Genomic DNA, 21,105 nt, shown 5'->3' on the forward strand with positions numbered 1-21,105 from the left:
CCTACATTATTAATTATTTAAAAGTAATGAATAAGTTTTAAATCATCCATTGTGAGTATTATATTTTATATACATGTTTTCCTCGATTCATTATATACCCAATGCTAGGTCCATATTTGTACTTAATAAAGATTTTGATCGAAACCACCCTTACATGTAAAATAGTAAACTATAGAAATATTTATGTTATAAATTAAGTGAATGCAATTCTTTTCATATTTGAAGGCTCACCTTTAGTTTTTCTTGGGGTGTGATTGTAGTATTACTACTTAATCATCACATATATTTTGAAGTCATTGATATTATATGTACTTTATATATGTATGTAAATCGATGAAATAGTAAGGGTGAGTCTTAAAAGAAATGCATAAAAATCTGGGAAATGCTGCTGAAACACAATCTTTATAATATATCTGATAGTTGTAATTGTCATACTATAGTATATTTCAACATGAAAATGTATATGTTATGATAAAGTTTATCTTTAGCTCCTTTATTTATTTTTCGTCATAAATCCGATACTAATTTAAATACTTTTGAACTTTAGTAAATAAAATAATGTATTTATTTAAATATCAAATGATATGTTAGGTTATAATATTGTAAATTTGTGCGACATAATTGTTGCTTTCATATTGTGTAAGACAATCAAAGTATCTATTTTATTATGAAGGTCACTAAAGAAGACTAATTTTTTTTGTGTAAATACATATTATATATTCATATCTATGTATGTATATGTGGAATCACATGAATGCTTATTATATTTTCTATTTGGCAAGTATATATTCGTGGTATGTGTATGTATTTGTAAAGTATAATGATTTTAAAATGTAAGTCATATATGTATGTATATGTATATTCTAGTGTTCTTAAATCGTCACTTAAATATAGTTTTATAATATTTTTCTCATAGATATAATCTCAGTGTATAGCTAACTCGTGTATCAATCCTTCTTACCATTGCCATTGTGTTATATCAATAAACTATATTTAAATCAAAATGTGTTTCTTATTTTCACCAGGACATATTCCCATTTTGTTTATAATATATTTATGTTTATATATTTATGTATATTTAAGGTCACCGAGAAAAAATATGCTATATAAAATATATTTATCAGTGTTGAATTTTATTGTATTTAAAATATTTATATTCTCAGCACTGAAAGATGAAAAAATAAACAATATTGAATGTATAAGAAGAAAAAAAATTAAAATTTAACCAAAAAAAAAAAAACAATTCAATTGACACCATTGCATCGACATCAAAATTTTCAATAAAAAGGTGTTGTAGGCTTTTTCAATTTAAGTTCAAATTAATTATTTAAAACAATAAATATATACTTACTAGTGTATGTACTTATGTATGTATGTAGAGACAGCCAAATAAATTCAAACCAAACATTCGCATTTTTAATAATTACATATATTCAACATTAAATCTATAGAATTGGTTAACATTTTTTTAAAGATTTAAATATTTACATCCATTTCATATATTTATACGCAATTGTGCATATGTATTATATATAAAAGTTCCACTTTTGAAATATTTACAAAAGGAAATACATACCAACATTCACAACTAAATAAAAACAGTTCACTTTGACTTTGACACTATCACAAAAATAATGTTATTCATGTTTATAAACTTTATATATTTTTTAATCAATGGCACCAATCATTTTTTTAATCCACTCAATATTTGATGTTATTTTGTCATACATTCGGGGTCGACCCAAACCAGCCTTTGTACAAGCTATTCTCCAATTGCTAACTCCCATTAGAGACCACCTGCTTTCAAAAGGATCAAGACAAGCTATAGGACTTCCTGCAAATTCTTCTTCCTATATAAATAAAATTGATTTTAAAGATTAAATTGATACAAATATTATAATTGCAAAAAATTATTTCATTGTAAAAACATCTTACATTGCAGTCATCTTGCTGATGTAAAGCTTCTGTACATAAACTATTTACAGTAGCTATGCTAATGTTTTCACATTTCTTCATGGTCATCATACGCAGATGTACCCGTTGTAGTTGGTCTCTGTTTCTAGTCCAACCGAGAGTATTGCAATAAGAAACATTTGCATTAGCCTTCATCTTTGGAAGACAAATAGGTCTTACAAAATCAGACATCCTAACTGGTTCTTCCATTTTTATAAGTACAATTGTACTTCCCTCCACAGGTGATTTAACCATGCCGACAATTCGACGTTCTTGTAACCACGGCGACGTACTTGAAACTCGGACCACTCCCAATCTTGCAAGCCATTCAGCTTTAGGTTGACCCTATATTTTATATTAAAATATGTTATTATAACTTCATCTGTATCCTATAAAGAATTTATTCGAAGATATATGAAATTTATAATTTTATTATGCCTGAAAGCAGGATGCTGTTGTTATCAACCACTCGGGTGATATCAGTGTAGCATCGCACACATGTGAATCTTCTTTTGATAAAATTGCATGCCATGGCCAGTCACCATATTCTGAATTTTTTCCTAAGCCGTCTATTCCGGTGACTTCACGAGCTGATTGTTTACCGCAATCTGTAAATTTTGCACTACATAAAATCTGAAATTCAGTATTGTTTTAATCAAAGTTTATAAAAAAAATCTTACCGAAATTTGAACAACCAACATACATCACTTTTTTATCGACACATGATGATTTTAAGAAACTTATCTCTGGAGCCAACGGATCTTCCACTTCAACATAATGCATATTAGCTTCCTCGTCGCGTTTTATTTTCACAAAATCAACTTCCCTATAAGCAAAATTATTAACTGTATAGTCGCTATTGGATTTAAGAGGCAATTTTCGTTAACAAAATTATATGATATTAATAAATATTACTTACTTAAATGAGAGTGAGTTGCACATAGAAGAAGCTACTGTTTTTATAGAAGTTTCTGAATCATTTTGTGATCCAACACATAATTTTCCCAGAGAACCTTCCTCGTTAAATACTACATAACCTTCAGAATAGTATTGAGCTTGATGGGGTGAAATCGTTGGATGTTCAATGAGATAGGAAACGTTTGGTGCAATGACCACTATAATTATACAATTTCAATAAAAATTTATTATACATAACTAAAGTGTATATAAAATATATGCTAAAAAAACGTACAGCAAGCTTTTTCATCGCTTCCATTGGGACAATCTCTAAATCCATCACATCTTTTTGACGGTGGTAAGCAACTTCTTCCCAAACCACAATGAATATAGCCCGGAGCACAATAAGTGCAAGACATTTCATCCGATAAATCTTCACAATCTGGTATGCCATCACAAATTCTATTTGAAAGAGCATTAGATTTCATGCTCTCCACACAATCTTAGTCATAATGTAATAAAGTTGATTAATTTATCTGAGATTTTTTAAAATGTATTCTAATAACATATATAAGAGTTATCACCTTTTTTTGATCTGCATGAACTTGGACCTATGTATTCTGGAAATCGATTGCAGTCTAAAAGTTTACGGAACCTTTCCGGAAGGCGACCTCCACATCCAGCCCAGAATTCTCTACAGTAGCTTCTACACGGTAAAATTAATTCATCTTCTTCTTTTTTGGTAACACAAGACGGTTGAAGTAATTGACAAACAAAATCATATGCCAATCTATAACATTCTGAATCAATTAATTCCCTAAATGCTATCATATCATCTTCAACATCTTTTAGAGACATATGACCTAATACATTCGGATACGACGTAATGTTATATGGTAAATTTTGACACATTTTTAGCTGCACTTTACTACACTTTCTTGGGGGCGGTGGCGGTGTTGATGATACAGTTACAGTCGCAACATTTATTGATGATAATGTTACCGGCGATGATAAAATATCTTCACTTTCCTAAAACATAATGAAGTTCATTGCATCGAGTCATTTCTTTCCAACGTTTCTTTATAAAACAATATTCAATACTAACTTGAATATCTAAGCTATTTGGATCTATTGTCAAATTGGCTAAATATCTTGAACCTTCCTGTAGTCTTATCTCTCGCATCATTATAGCCCTGACATCTCTTGTGAAGACGTCGTAGTAAGTTTCATCAAAATGAAGATTGAAGTGCACCATTGTATCATCGTTTTCTTGTCTGAAAAAGTATACTATTGTATTAAAGAGCGCTGCAAGAACAATATTAATTAAATAATGCGATGACTTCAACCAAGCATCAAGACTTAATTCAAATTCTCTAAATGTAAATAGCTAATTACACATACATACACACTTTCCATTGCTTATTAAGTTGAACTATAACTAACATAATAATAAAATTAATTATGGAAATATACCAATTTCGATTCCAAATTAACTTTTATAAATCATGAACGAGTAAGATTCGTGCGAGCAAGAGAAAGTTAAGCTTACAATTTTCAATAGAAGATATAACTTACTGTTTGCATAATAAACAATAATATGTACAAACGAAAAACAGTTTATCCGCTCTAACGAAATCAGCCATATTGCGATACGACTGTCAGCGGAAGACTTCTAAGAAAAAAAGACAAACAACTATTATGGGAAATGAGAGTGATTCACACACGTTCAACGAGAAGTTTCTCTCAACGGATGCATCGCAAAAAATGCAATTTCTTATTCTATTTTTTTATTTTCCGGTAGTACGGTCCATTGAATGTGAAATATGATTTACGTGCACGTAATGGTATTTAAATATCAGTATAAGGAAATTTTTTTAAATCGTACCTGTCTAATGCTAAAATTTCTGTAATCAAAAAACTAGCACTCAATTCACTTCTTCTGTATATTAAATTGATACGTTCCTTGTATTCAATAGGGTCTGTTATTGACGTCGATTGTGCTCTCATCATACCTCTAAATATTTTTTCAGGAAGTGGATCTGTCGTCAAATACACAGCTGTAAAGATAAATAAAAACACAAAAATAATTAATGCATTTGTATAAAATAATACAAAACGATACAGTGAAAGGATCAACCTAATACAAGGTTAACTGAAACGTGACAAGCAACTAGCGAACTATTTTGAACAGCATAACTTTAAGTATATATTATTGAATCCAACTAACTATAAATTCTTTTAATGTATTGGATAAGACAAACACTTTTTCGTAATGATAAAATTAGAAATGTGAGAAGAAAGCACATAAAAACGTCGGTGGAAGAGAAATCGACTGTAATGTTCACGATTTTGCCTCGAAGCCGTCTAAATTGCTAGGTCTTTGCGAAATGATGAATGGCCGTTAGAACCACAATAGATCTTTAGAGAATTGTGCGCTTCATGGTTTCGACTTGATCACAACAATAATGAGATTAGGTGAGATCGAAAGTAGACACTCTGAATCAGACCGATGGATCGGATAAAAGTTTAAAAGTCTCCCACACTAGATCGAGCACAACGTAATTAGAGTACGTTTCAATTACGCCTTTTGAAATCGCACACGATTTGTATGGCAATTTGTATAGTTGTTGAAGGGTTAAATAACATTCGAATTACATGCCGGTCGTGAAAGACTGGATTTGACAGTGAGTGACTGTGATTGACAATTCTCGTTGAAATGCAGCAACTCGACGACAAATGTACAACTTATTTGAAACATTTTAATATCTTGTCAAAATAAACCGGTCAGTTTGAGCTAGGTAAGCTTCAAGAAAAACAATCAAAGTGAGATTCTATTCAATTTACCGTCTGACATTATCTCGACGAAAGGTCAAATCAAAATTGGTAATCTTCAACGGCTTAACTGCGAATTTTCGAATCAGAGCCATTGTAGTTGCTCAATAGTAGTATATTATATCCAGAACAGTTTTTCTAACAGCCATGTCCGATCATCGTAATTGTAATATCGTTCCATTCTTTCAGTTCGACAATGGACGTGGCCCAGAAAATCTGTACACAATCCATTATATGCTTTCGAATTCACATGTTCAGGATTTCATATTTGAATATTAAAAAATCGCACACAAAAAGCGATGACCTAGTAGAGTTTCGAGCAAATTGACACATTTGCGAAATTTGTAACATAATTATTAAATTGAAACTGGTGAAACGAGTTGTGCAAGTGGTTGCCAGTCGTATGCATATTTTAAAATATGTATATCTAATTACATCAACTATATATTGTACCTATATACAAATATTTTCAAAAAAAAAAAATGCTTTGAAACTGCAGCTGGTGAAAGGAATCTTTGTAAAATTTGAAAAACTTCGTACAATAAGAATAAAAAATACGAATTCTTTACGTAACAGTGTGGTGATATTTTTTTCATAATAATACGTCGCAAACTCGCAACTATTGAGCCATAACTATACAAAATCAATGAAATGAATTTTTTAAATAATCAATACAAATATCCACTGTATGTCATAGCGTCGCGTCGCTCTAAAGGATTGCTTTAATGATTTCAGATACATACTAAAAGGAATATGCAAATGTAAGTATCAAATATTGTAAATTTTATTTATAAATACATTTAAGTATGACAAAGGTGGTTGATGTAATACTGAAGGTAAACGGATTGAAATGGCAATGGGCGGGTCACGTAGCTAGAATAACGGACGATAGATGGACGAAAGAAGAGCTGGAATGGTACCCGAGTGTAAAAGGGTGCAAGGAAGGTTGCAGGGGAGATGAGTGGATGAAATCAGAATAAGTGAAGTATAAAAGAGGTATGTAAAAATGTGTGGCATGAGATGGATGAGAGTTGCCCAAAACAGAGACGAATGGAAGCCCTTGGAGAGGCCCTTCATCTACGAGTATGTAACAGTGGATGGCGAATGGCTGTGAATTATGAGAATAATGATATACATACATACATACAAGCACACTTTGAATTTGTTTAAATTAACTAAAATAAAATATTCGTATGTTTGTTGTATTTATAATATGACACCTAAGACCTAAGTAGTAGAAAAGGTAATAATGCCCATTTAATTAGACGTCTTAATTGAATGTAATCAACATAAAATTAAAACAACTACTTATACATGCATTAGCATATCGAAAGTAATATAAATACCCGAAAATTGGATTAAAGTGGCAAAATTAACTTTAATTTTCCAGTCATTATTTTAATTTTTAAAATTTACATCGACAAAATGAAAAGATATTGTACATTCTTTGTAATTAGATATCATCAGACATCATCGTAAAATTTCTCTCGCTAGAATTTTTTTCCAGATAGATAGTATCGTGAAAATTATGATTTTCGAAAATATTTTCGAGAGAAGGGATTTGCATGATTTCGTTTTCAAAATTAAAGCAAATTTATTCAACTTACTACATAACATAATACAGTATTATAAAAAGTCAGATATGTATATTTTATACTGGTGAGCAATTCAATCTGATTTCAGTAAAAAGGGCCTGAAGAGAACACTGACGAATTGTATAAAAACTACGGCTATGGAGTCGGAGCCGAGAAAAATCAGCAAAGACGATGTGTCACCTAGTATCCAATGTTATTGAAGTAAATCCTAGACTAATAAATTTAAATTTAATAATTTCTATATAAAAATCATGAATTGAAATTACAATACAAATCAAATCTTTGAATTGTTGAATCGTTGTGGCCAAATTCGATTTTTTCCTCCGTATCACACTTTTTTATTGAATTAATTTGTTTGTGTATGAAATTCATGTATGTACATACATACACCATGAATGTATTTAATTTTTATTTATATATTTCATTTATATATATTTCATTGCCAATATTTCAATATTTTAGTGATTTTAATTCCTTTAATTTTTATATTTTGAACATCGCTATTATTAGTATTACCAAAAATTGTATACATTGCCAAGAAAAGTCGATCTTACTAAAACTGTTCAAGTTGGAGCCGTTGTCGAATCATAAAACAAAGTCGAAGTCGATAAATTTTGAAGCGACTCCACAGCCTTGACTTAAAAACTAATAATTTGTCATAATATTATTTATATTCAAAAGTTTAATAAATAAAAGCGAAAGCTACGAAGGGAAAGGCTCAAAATGAGCTATTGAAGAATTCACGTAAACCGATGCGAAATAGTTACCAAGTCGAAAGTGGAATCTGGATCAGAGATCGGCGACATTTAGTCAAAGTCAGGTGTGGCCGCACTCGTGCTCGGCTGGACCGGTTTAACCTTTATACTGTGGTCTACTGTTTCCGATAAGCCTTTCACGAGCGCGTCGGCGAGGTCGGTGCCATTATCCGAATCAGATGCATCGAAGTGCAAAGGTCAGGACGCATATTGTCTACCTGTCTATTTATAAACAAAAACCATCTGAGCACCGATGTATGAATGTTTGTGCATAGAACTTGTTTAATCATTTAGATTCGTATATGTAACAGGCATGACATGGTAATACAACAATGAGCTAATTACACCAATTATTTAGATAAAAATAAAATTACATCAACTACATACATACATCCTCATACCAACATGATTAGTAGACAGCAATATGGTTTGGCGAACTATTTATTTCCACTTGTCCCATTAGCAAAATATTATACATGTATGTACATATGTATGCGTTGCAAACAGTATGTAGAAATACTCGAGTGAACATATTTAATATATATATATATATATATATATATATATATATATATATATATATATATATATATATATATATATATATATATATATATATTATTTTTTCATAGATATATATCAGGAAGGCCTAACAGGTAGACCCCAATGCGCCTTCCTAGACAATTAATTACAAATATTGCAGTCGCTGTATTTCCACAGGTTGAAGAACACGTAATTAGCAATTAATTGATCAATGAATTAATCCATAGAGAAATCTATGGATTTAGACTTGTAGATAAATTTTTACATACTGTACATAAATCAAATTCAGATATTTGTGACATAGCGGGTAGGATGGTTTTTTTGACAATTTGATGGAGGAACCGTCTTAACAATGAAATCAGATAAATTGGCAAAATTCGATAAGAAACGATAGACTTGGAGGCACAAATATCCAAGTTTTGAATATGAACTCTTATTTAAAAATGGATAAACTTAGATATTAAAACGATCAGAGAGTCAAGTTTTAAACGTTTTTCAATTATGACAAATTTCAAATTGACTAAAAAGTTTTTTCAATAATGGACATATGTATGTATGTATGTATACAGCAGAGATACCGTTGTAAGAATAATGAGGAGAAATACATACATATACTAAAACCAGAAAAAAACAAGAAATGTACAATTAATGTCATGGAATCGAATGATTTATGAAATGGTTTAAATAAACTGGCTGGGGCATGGTTTAACGTATGAAAGATAAGAGATTTCCAAATAAAATTTTGTAAATGGGATAAAAGAGAAAATGACAGTGAAATGGACAGGACCATAAATACTTGAATCAAATGTGCAAAACTTCCAAAGGAAAAAAAAAACAAACTTTTTTTAAGGTGTAAGCACTTTGAGTCGTCAGATCACTGGAAGTGTTTCTAATTAAATGTCTGTATATATCATAAATAATTTATAAACTTGTTAATGGTATGCGCCATAATATAGATTGAAATTATCTAATAAGTATGTATATATATCTTAAACAATGACTACATATATTAATAGTTTATTTGACCTTCCATTAAAATATTCGTTTCACTTGTAGTGCGCTTATTAAACAACATACATATGTATGTATGTATATGTATATAAATATATAGAATGCTAACATGCGTTGAATTCTTTACTTCATTTTTTTAATCAAAATATAACAAAATTGCAATTTCCATTTTATTTTGATACTGGTGTTTTTTATATGAATAAAGAAAAACTACAATAAATTTCAAAAACAGGCAATGAATATACATATTATACATATGTATGTATAATACATAAATAGTCGAGGAAATCGCATCGGTACAAATACACAGGAACAATAATGAGCGATCGCTCACGCGTAACTTTTGTGTCCAAATGCGTATTCGTAACTTTCATCGAGAGCTGCTAATGCAACAGGTAACAGGTAACGATCGTCAGACAGATAATAGAAAATTCTGTCTGTTGGGATAATAATGGCTCACTACCTTTTGTGCTTACTTTCACGCATACTTCCAGCACGAGCGTCGGTTGCACCACCAACTATTGACGCAATTAGTACTTGCAAAAGGGTAAACTCGGCGATGGTTTACCAAGAGAAAAGTTCACCAACAAATTTCACAAAAAAAAATGTGCAAATGTTAGTCGACGCTTAATTAGAATAATTAATTAATTTTGATTACGTCTTTGCGAAAGTGACAGACTCGTTTAGTTTTTGTCACGCGTTACAATTTTTTCTTCATTTGCACATTGAAAGTACTGAACTATTCTATCAATTGGCATCAATAGTAAAAGTTGCATGTATAAAAAAAATGTTGATGGCTTGAACGCAAGGTCCACATATTATATGTACATATAATAGATAGCGATAAGAAAACACTAAATATGCCTTTCTACTATTCAGAGCTTGATGAATTGGAATCTGATTTCAATTCCAGCTTTCAACTATTACTTACATACATACATACATCCTACACGATAACAACTTTGTATGTGAACTTGCTAAGGTCAATCAACTGGCGATTCCTTGAATGTGGATCAGAGGTGTTAACCAAACGACCTTCACCTGGCAGACGAGTTGAGGTGTATGTGGTTTTAGGCCACAAGCTGAGCCGCAATCATTGACTACAGGACGGTCCATGGCACGTAAAGTGTGCCGCCGTTAGTCTCGTCACGCGCCGCCTATGTCGGCCACTGTAGTCACCGTTAAATGATGGCTGACCACTCCCGATACTCCAGATATAGACCGGATGTATGAGACATTGATCGGAGTTGTCTTTACGACTAATCTCACAGTAAAACTGTACAGAATTGGAAAGAAGAGAACAATATTTGATTTTTGTAATGTGTATCAAAGTATGCTGTTCTTTGAAATACATAGTATATATGTACATATGCATGTATGTACATTATGCATTTTCACGGAAAAATCTTTATTGAATGAATAAGTTGGAAAGTTGTTGGTGGTACAAAACGGGAATGAATACGGTAGATTTGTGATGAAAATTATTGGAATTTCTTATTAGCTGTTTTTGTAATGCAAAATACTAACAATTGAAAAGATTGTCAAGAGTGGCACATTAGCTCATCCCAGGTGGGGTCATGAGTTTTAGTCTTGATGAAAAAGAATTAGAAAAAAAATTGGCAACAAAAAATCGTAAATATTATAGCATACAAGTTTTCATACTAAGAAAATTGTCGACACATTGGAGACTTCAACGCACGAATAAACAACAAACCCAACACCGCACTTTTAGAATTGTCAAATATAATATTTAACAGACGACAATAAAATAATTGCATCGCTCAAGATTGAATTTCGATTTCCTACATCACACACACATTGACGAAAAAATTCGTGACTTGAACAAGTCAAGGTTTGGTAACGAAAATTACGTATTGTGGTTTGTACTAGTCGTAGTCAATTCTGTCTACAATTTCTAACCAAGTTATACATATATCATTGCACTACGCTGAAGCCTTTCTCCAGAGCAACTAGGATTTTTTTTAATATTTAAAACCGAGTAATGTTTTTTATAGCGTTCATTTTTTTGCTTGAAATAATTGGTGTTTGATGCACGAAAAAACCCGATAAATTTACTGAATGTTACGACGTCAACAACACATTATATAAAATTGCTATAATTTGATATATTTGAACAATTTGCATGGCGAGTCACATTCATCTGAAAAAAGCCGTTTAGTTAGAATGTCGTATTTTGGTCAGGTATCAAAGTTCTTTGGACTCAGGAATGAAAAAAGCAAAATATGAAAATGTTTGCACAGTACGAGACCGCAAAACGTCAAGAAAATAAAATAAACCAGTTTCAATATATGTACGTGTGTAAAAAGTACGATCTACATATGTATGGATATCATGAAAGTATGATTATATTATATTAAAACCACACAATCCCGTTTGTATAGTAGAGATATTTTAAATTTCCTAAATTAAATAGGTTTTTATTTTGAACTATTTTTCCTATTATGCTGTACATTAAAATAATATAATACATACTACATATTACTCACAAAAAAAATTGTTAAGTAGAAAATGATCAGTTAAAATACATATAAGATGTATTGTGAACATAATTTAGTAATAATAAAAGCATTTGAAAATCAATAAAAAAAAACCTGAATAATGAATGTAAGATTACCAGCGATACGGTTTTCGACCATTCGTATATGTACATATTTAACATTGTGTTCATACAAATTTGAAAATAGGACGGTGTGGAATCAATAAAATAAACACAAATTCAGTCAAAATGTACCGTTATATGAATAAATTCGCCATATCGAATACTAAATTCACAATTTAAACGACCCACAAAGATGACCCCTTAAATATGTATGAAATGTCAGCCACAAAGGAATTGTAATATAACTGTTGAGTGTATAAACGATTTCCGATATGTAGTTTTGAATGTTTGACCCCAATAGCTTTGTTATTCAAAATTTCTTGGTATACGTAAATAGTTTGTGTAAATGCTTTTGTCGTTTCTCGGTAGTTAAAGAAGCTCGATACGACCATAAAGTACAGCGGCAAACCTTGACCTACAAATGCGATCGGTTTCCTTACTTTCTATCCAGTTTCGTCTTACGAAGTAGGAAAAAAATGTCAACGAACGAGTCACAAGTGAAAAGGTGAAAGACATTCGTTCCGCAAACGTCTTACTCATGCCAATATGTATTTAGAATCAAAATAACTATTCAACGTTTTAAAATTGTTGAAATTCATGAGAGTACTTACATCCTAAATACACGCAGACTCCAGAAATTATTAAAAATACGAAGAAAGCAGCCAGTAGAGCACAGCCACACTTGCAACCGGAGGAAAGGTTTCTGCGTGTGAATCTGATGTCGCTGTCACACGACATGGTCGATCCAGGACCTGGTCGTCCTCTGTTCCTTCGTCCTCCATAAGATGAACCACCATTGTAGCTAGACATCTGCAAAAGTAAAAACAAATCAAAACAGATCCACCGAAGCAATTTCGCAAAATACATTCAGTTGCGCAATCATTCGAAACGACATAAACGACGATCAATTTCGATTTGGAAGAAAATTCGTCATACCAAAATGAAAATGTTACGTCACGGTGAAAATTGGCAAAGTACACCTCTTTAGATCGAGCAGTTTTAGAATTGCCTTCATTGTTATATGTTCAGCGAACCAAAGTCAGTAAAAAAATACGAGAAAGAGCACTTCATCATAATTTCATTTCACTTTTACGCAGAATGTAGATGTTTATCGATCAAACGAAAAAAAAGCGTCATGAAGACGTGATGTAAATCCTTCGAAGCGTACGAAATTGTTCGAGGCAAATGAAATATGAGAAATTTTCCGCTTTAATACTTTCAAAGAGATAAATTTTGGCTGTAGGCTATGATTTACGAATGATAGTTTGTTTGCATGTTACGAAAATTGTTAAACGAAAATAATACAGATATAAATCATCGCATAATAATTACTACAATCATGATATTAAACCATGTCGAATAAATTTAAATAATTTCAAAATTACATTTATTGTGAATTTTCCGTGTTGATAATAATGTTTATTATTTCCCGTGCACTCAACTTGATTTACATTGAACAAAGTGGAGCCTTTTTAACGAACGGGAAATGTCAAAAAGATAAAATTGCTTTCGACGAGTAAAATCCGGCATGACCGATTGACCGTTCGTTCGTTAAATTACTCGGTTAGATAAACACGATGATGTTACATATTAATGCCATTTTGATGCAAAAATAATCATTATATTTTTAAAGGTACGCATATTATATAAAACAATAATATATCGCGGTTGTGCGAAAAACAAACGTTTTGTTTAAATGTTACGGGTTAATGTAGCATATAATGAGTTGCTACGGTACAGTGATTTTAATTGTGCAGATACTTTTAAGGAAGATTTATTTCTAGCAATTTGCGTAAAATTTTCATCGACGTTTACCTCTTTTTCTTGAAGATAAATTTAGACTAAAATTATTAAGCGCCATAACATGTTATTTACTCAATTTTTAAACATGAATTATGCTTTACCTAGACTATGTGCCGAAAATTGAAATTTACCATTTATAGACATCAACCAAATTAGTATAAATTATTTTTGAAATGTTTGCAAGCTTGCAATGAAATATTACGGAACAACTTCGTGTTTTATTCATCCCACGAATTCATCTACATACATATGTATCAGTGGCGTGCGCTGAAATTCTCTCTCTTTTTGTCGTACAGCCTTACTTAATGTGCACGAGCAGGATACAAGAGGAACAGCCTGTTCCTCTTGTATCCCGTTCGTGCACATTAAGTAAGGCTGTACGATAAAAAGAGAGAGAATTTCAGCGCACGCCACTGATATGTATGTATCAGTAGCGTGCGCTGAAATTCTCTCTCTTTTTGTCGTACAGCCTTACTTAATGTGCACGAACAGGATACAAGAGGAACAGCCTGTTCCTCTTGTATCCTGCTCGTGCACATTAAGTAAGGCTGTACGACAAAAAGAGAGAATTTCAGCGCACGCCACTGGTATGTACGTATAATTCCAAATCGTCTTTCGCGCAACTTTTGACATACTGACACATTAAAACATACTAAAAAACTGGGTTGAATCGGTAATAAAATAATTAAGAACTGTGTAGTACAAATCAAAATTACTTTTACTAGCGAAGATCGAATTGATATAATAATGACTTGTAGAACTTAACGGGTGAGTGCTGCAATTAAGTATATACATATGTACCTATCGTATGTACATACATATATACTATACATATTAAGTGTACGACAAAGAAATTATAGTTTAACGTTACGTTAGTTGTGCGAACCGTTCATTTCGAAAGAGAACCAAGCCCATTTATTTATCTGTAATATGTATACATTTTAAATGGTTTTAGACTAGATACAATATGTTACATTGAAAATTTTGCTCAGTTATCTTGATTGGATGTGTTTAGATCAACGCTAAATAACCAGCGTATTTTGATAACATAAATAAATATACATATAAACAATGATCGATATACGGAAAAAATGCATACATTTTCCGGCTGTTAAATTTGAACCATTTATTCCGCGGCGACCAGTTAACCTTGCGATCTCGAACACAATGGACTATCGTCGTTTATGCCGAACTCAAACATTCTAAATGAGCCAAATTTTAGACCAAACAACGAATAAATTTACATACCAGATAAATTAACGCGGAATAATTAATTAACGTGTGCGAAGTTTGATAAAGCGTTCGAATTAACAATTCAATTCGATTACACGAAGTTGGATGCATGTTCGCGAATTTAATTCAAATTGTGAATATGTACATATTTATAACAAACCAATTCATATATCAAAAAGTAATCGTAGAATATGTTTAAAATGCGAAAAAACATGTACTATTTGATTGCCACTCAAAAGCATTAAGATTTTTTGCTGCAATTTAGTATAAAAACTAAATGCATGTATTTAATTAAATAAATTGATTCAATGTATAAATAGTGTGTATGTAAATATGTACATATATATATATAGATTCACAAAATTGAAAGAGGAAGACAAAATTATGTAGCATATGAATGAAAAATCATTTCAATTAAAATCGCACAAATCCTAATTCAGAATGGCAATAAAAATAATAGTTCCAAATTTATTCATCTATTTAAATAATCTCACAGCGAAAAACACTTATTATTCATTTAAATCCATGAACATAAAATCCCACGTGTATATTTTGATTTCAATGTGCGTCTGTCTCAAAAGTCACACAGTTGTGATGAAAATTTAATATAAAACGGCAGAAACTCAATGTCAAAATCCTCCACATATACGAAATGTAGTCAAATTTTGTTATGGTTAAAAAAATAATTAAAGGCCAGAAATAATCAACTAGGAAAAAAATAATAAACCACCGCTATTCACTCTTTATTATAGATATAAATTGTTTTACGATTATGGCACTTGTGGCCAGTCTATATGATTGTAAATATTTTTGACATTTACGTTTGATTACACTCGAAAAGAGCCTTGAGTTTTAAAAGCACACGCGGGAAAAAGGCTAACTGTGCGAATATTTTACCATTATTACGATTCATCGAACGCGAATCAAATATCAAAACACCCACATGCATAATTTAAATGCATATGTGCATAATAATAATCTTGGGAAAGTGGAAGTATAAAAATGGCGAACTGCGTGGGATTTCAACTATGCACCTGCACATATGTGTAAGTTTCCTATAATTTCAATTTAGCAATAATGATAGAAAGTGATTTGTGACTACCACTACTTGCCTTAGAGTCCCATGACCCCTTTCTCTTTCCATTTTTACCGCTGTGGTCCATCATCCCATTTGGAGAAGCGACCATGATTTATATTCACTAAAAAGGTCACAGAATATCTGTAAATAAAGGAAACAAATATTAATGCATATATTATTATTTCAAATTACGAATTAACAGTCCAATTTTCAGTTCCAAAAACACTATGTCTGTTTGACTTAATTCACAAATTGTCATCACTTATTTTAATTCGATATGTCCAGAATCACAGAAAAGCAGAATAAACGTATTACAGGCCACCAGTATTTTTAAATATTGCCAAACGCAAAACATTATATTTAATGTTTTGCGAAATAATTCCCGAAATGAAGAAAAGTGAACTTATGCCTCATATGTTATTTAGTAGAATTAAATATTGAACCTTAAATATGTACAGCAAAAATATATAATTTTTATATATTGAATGAATACATTTCATATTTACTGTAACTATATATAATATTTTAAATTTTAACATCATGTTTGTATATTACAAAAAACAATTGATCATTATAAATTTACACGCTGACCAGATAAACAAATGTAATGTTGCCTAATGACTTAAATGATAAAGGAAAACTATAGTTCTGCATTTCTGAATACACACACTAAGTGTTGTGTTTGTTTGCTTTTTCAAAAAACCTGTTTATAAAAATTTATAAATTTGGCACTTACATTTATCTCATCACACCGAAATTCAAGCCAAAGTAAAAAAAAATCACACACTTTTATTTTATGTCTAGATGATTCAAAACACACTTTATATTTTTTTATATTTAAATAAAATATAAATAAAAAAGTTTATAAACACTATTCACATCGTGAGATATCGGAGATAAATTGGTACAGCGCGCGCGTTCGCGCCGACTTCACATGATAAACTGACATCTTAAATGGACGAAGTGCAGATCTCTCACCTGACAGAGGTAGTCAACCATCATACTAAAAACAAAACACTATATACTTTGAAGCATTTGGAAGGAATTGTATTTCCATTCTGGTTCATATACTATAACACTTTGAAAAGTGTATCATTTAATTTTCTCCACCTGCAATCAAATGCACATGAGTAGTGAATAATAAATATTTAATTTCATATACATACATACATTAAAAAAACATACTCTTTGAGATATATGTATGTAACTTAAAACAGTTTACCATCGCTGATACAGAGGAGTCTCATCACTTGAGTCTTGTATTTGGCTCAAAGAACAGTTAACTTTCACCAAGCAAGGCGGACGCACATCCGACGAGACAAACATTTGAAAACCAGTCATTGTCACACTGAGACACTTCCTCACGTGCATGCATATTAAAAGAAAATTCTCACGCTGATAGGCAAATAAAAACTGCATCAACATTCTGCAATACATACACATACATGTACATATGTATGTAGAGTAAATGTTTATATTCATGGAATGATTGGAAATAATCTACCGAAAAAGCTCGTAATTCTTGTCGCAAGTTTGGAGACGCGGTTAAATTTTGTTTGATAGCAAGACAATGGAACAAAAGGGACCATTGGAATGCAGTTTGGGTCCTTTAAAGTTCATCGCAGAAGGTTGAACGTATCTTTTAATACTACAAGTACATTGACATTAAGTTTCGACAACAACAAAAAAACTTCGCTCAACCGAAATGAGTTTCAATATTAATTTGAAATCGTTTGAATTGAAAAGCAGAAGAAATCGTACGTAATTACGTGACTTTCGATTTCTTTTAATTACACTATTAAATATTGCATAGGCACATATATCGAATATGTCTACCTACATACGTCAATTTCTCAACAAATCGATAGAAAGGCATAAAAATTGCATTAATTATGCATTCGAGATGTATTGCAAAACATGCTTCGGTAATTTAAACGATACTTCAACCTTAACACATCTCTTTAATTGTTCATCTAAAAAAAATTGGCATTAACAGAACAGTTAAATCAGATGGCATTAAAGTGATCAACTATAGTTATTCGTATTATATTTTTAATTTAAATGAGTGTATTAAAATCAGCCAATTAAATCATTTAATAATACAGTGACAAAAGCGATATTTAAATGGGAATTTACTATCGGTCATTTTTGAATAGCATTAACGAAAATAATAAAAGACATATTTAATCTGTACTTTTACGGTCGAATAACTGTGCTGTGAAATTTGAAAGTAAGCTCCAATAGTTTCAATTAATCGTTCGTAAGATTGAGATTTCCGAAATGTAACTAAAATAATATACATACATATATATGTTTCGAAATAATAAATAGAACAGACTGCGTATACTATGTGAAATATACGAAAGTTTTCCAAGTGGATTCACCTTTTAGAAACGGTGATAAATTGAAAAAAAAAACTTGAAGACGTTTTACGAGTAAGAAAATTTAAATTCCAGGTCTTTTGTTGTTATCTTAAGTAAAACAGTACCTGACTATCATGCAAATGATAGCATTATTCACATGCGATTGTCGAAAGAACAGAAAATATTCAACGCCAAATACGTACACATGTGAACATACATATGTATGTATGTATATTGTGTACAATAGGTCGGAGCGAAAAACGCAAACTTTTAATTTTCATCGATGTATGTACCTAATGGAAAACTTTTGTCGTGTAAGGAAGTTTGTAATCAATAAAAATATACAAATTTTCATTGATTACAAACCTCTTTTCGTTTCACTTTAATTTTAAACAATGTCCTGTGCCTCCAACCGATAGATTTATGTCGACAAAATTTTAAAAAAAGTATGTTCTTTTATATATTTATTTTTCGAGAATAGTACAAGAAGCTTTCAATGACTTTTATTTTCAAAATAATCACGGGAACATGAAAAAAAATGGCGATTTTCTGCAAAAAATGCGCCTCCCATACAAATACCAATTGCGAGCGCGGCGCGCTTTGTATGGGGACTTTGGAGCGAAACGGCAACTTTGAATTCTCGTTAATCAGCCAAAAATTATCATAATCAACTCAAATAACATTTAATAGGAGAATATTGAGCTTTTTTTAATAGTCAAAAAAATCGAAACTATTCTTGAAAAAGAGATATATGTAAAAATAAACCCACTTTTTGATGTTTTTATCGAGACAAATCGATAAGTTGGAGGCAAAGGATATTGTTTAAAATCAATGATTTTTTTTTATTTAACGTTATCTTGATACGATTCTAGGTTCATCGATGAAAATCCAAAATTCGTATTTTTCGCTCCGGTCTAGTGTACAAGTAAATATGTGCATATACATATGTATATGCAAGTTTTTACAAGTTTCTTAAATATATGAGTCGTTATATTTGAAAGTGGCATAAGTCCACTTTTCTTCATTTCGAGAAATATTCCGCAAAACATTGAATATGTTTAACAATAACAATATTTAAAATACTGGTGGCCTCTAATACGTTTATTCCGCTTTTCCGAGATTCTGGACATATCGAATTAAAATAAGTTATTTGTGAATAAGGTCAAACAGAAATAGTGTTTTTGGAACTGAAAATTGGACATCCGCCATTTTCAAATATAACGGCTCATATTATAAAATAATGAAAATCATATATAAATATTCACTGGAAAAGCTACCGAAAGGGTTTTATCAACACTTATTATACAATTCCCCAAATTAAGCAATAGTTAAACGTGCTTTGCTTTGGTAATTAGGTACCGGAGTCGACAACCTCTTAAATGCAAATTCGTAGAGCACATCACGTAAAAATATGTGTTGCTTTGTGTTTAGAAAATGTACGGTTTCACGACAATTTTATTCGTGGAAATGCTTTAAGCCTTTCGAAATATGTTTTAAAGATGTCGTGGAACGCTTAAAATTGATTAAAACCGGTGTGAAAATTATTAGATAACACCGAATTTTAGCACAGTGTAACACAACACCGACGGCACACTTGTATAATTTATTTAATTGAATTAAAACCGGGTTTGCATTAATGATTTTTGACGTTAGATTTAATCGCATTTTCATTGTGTACTAACACCCGACCTTGCACAATATAAAGGAAAAATTACTTCTCAATTTCCCAAGAAATTACGAAGAGTGTGAACCAGAGATGGCAAGCTGGGTGCGTTGGAAACATGTACATATGTTTGTGCAACACCACAGAAACTTCTATTGTTTGAGGTGTTTCGGTACATTTTTTTTTTAATTGTTTCAAGCTTGCTTTACCTTGTTAACGTTATCATTATATCGTGGCGGAAGACGTTCGGTGAAAGTGAACGAGCTAACAATGAATAACATTTAAGATATAAACAATAAACAAAGGTAAGACGCTGTTTTGGACTCGTTTCGAATTAATAAAAGTGATAATTATTGAAAATGCCTCGAATTTATCTTATAACGGCACCTAGTTATTTGCGTATTTTCACGTGATATTAGTATTAGCGCCGTATTTTGTACAATTTGCAATATACACATGTATGTGTACAAGTGCAACGACTTATAAAGGCTTTAATACACTGTTTACTAACTTGAAAAGATATGTGTATATACATAAATGTATAGGTATAATTGATCAATAAATGCGTTTCTCAAACCCCTTTCCACGAGAAAACTTTTCCTTTGAGTTTCCGAATTTGGTTACTCTTTCTGAAATGAGACGTTCATTATGAAAAGGCATATAGAAAAAGCGAATGTTTTCATTTGAATTATAACTAATAACACTGTTCGACACGAAAAATGGTTCAGAGACGAGATATAACTTTTCTAATAGATCTAT

General features: G+C 31.2%; 1 protein-coding gene across 2 annotated transcripts; it reads right to left on the bottom strand.

The window, feature by feature from the left end:
- Window positions 1–1,396: 1,396 nt before the first annotated feature.
- On the bottom strand, window positions 1,397–16,461 carry LOC143915344 (atrial natriuretic peptide-converting enzyme). 2 transcript variants are annotated; one of them, XM_077435955.1, is made up of 11 exons: window positions 16,355–16,461; window positions 12,818–13,016; window positions 4,736–4,907; window positions 3,956–4,124; window positions 3,435–3,879; window positions 3,146–3,352; window positions 2,873–3,068; window positions 2,634–2,779; window positions 2,392–2,561; window positions 1,936–2,298; window positions 1,397–1,850 (listed from the first exon to the last, which is right to left on the bottom strand). In XM_077435955.1, exons 1-11 carry the CDS (start codon window positions 16,427–16,429, stop codon window positions 1,668–1,670), a joined length of 2,325 nt encoding a protein of 774 aa, XP_077292081.1. In that variant the 5' UTR covers window positions 16,430–16,461; the 3' UTR covers window positions 1,397–1,667. The 2 variants fall into 2 exon arrangements, with proteins under 2 accessions (XP_077292081.1, XP_077292082.1); XM_077435956.1 differs by lacking the exon at window positions 16,355–16,461 and adding an exon at window positions 15,109–15,178.
- Between the last annotated feature and the right edge of the window lie 4,644 nt (window positions 16,462–21,105).

This window comes from Arctopsyche grandis, chromosome 8 (genome assembly GCF_051622035.1).
Source record: "Arctopsyche grandis isolate Sample6627 chromosome 8, ASM5162203v2, whole genome shotgun sequence".
NCBI classification, from domain to species: Eukaryota; Metazoa; Arthropoda; class Insecta; order Trichoptera; family Hydropsychidae; genus Arctopsyche; species Arctopsyche grandis.

Excerpts from the sequence above, each read along its gene's own strand:
- LOC143915344 (XM_077435955.1), bottom strand. The coding sequence starts at position 16,429 with ATGGTCGCTTCTCCAAATGGGATGATGGACCACAGCGGTAAAAATGGA. Across the intron at positions 4,125-4,735 it reads GAAATTTTAGCATTAGACAG|ACAAGAAAACGATGATACAA; the intron begins GTACGATTTAAA and ends ATACTTTTTCAG. Across the intron at positions 1,851-1,935 it reads ATCAGCAAGATGACTGCAAT|GAAGAAGAATTTGCAGGAAG; the intron begins GTAAGATGTTTT and ends TTATTTATATAG.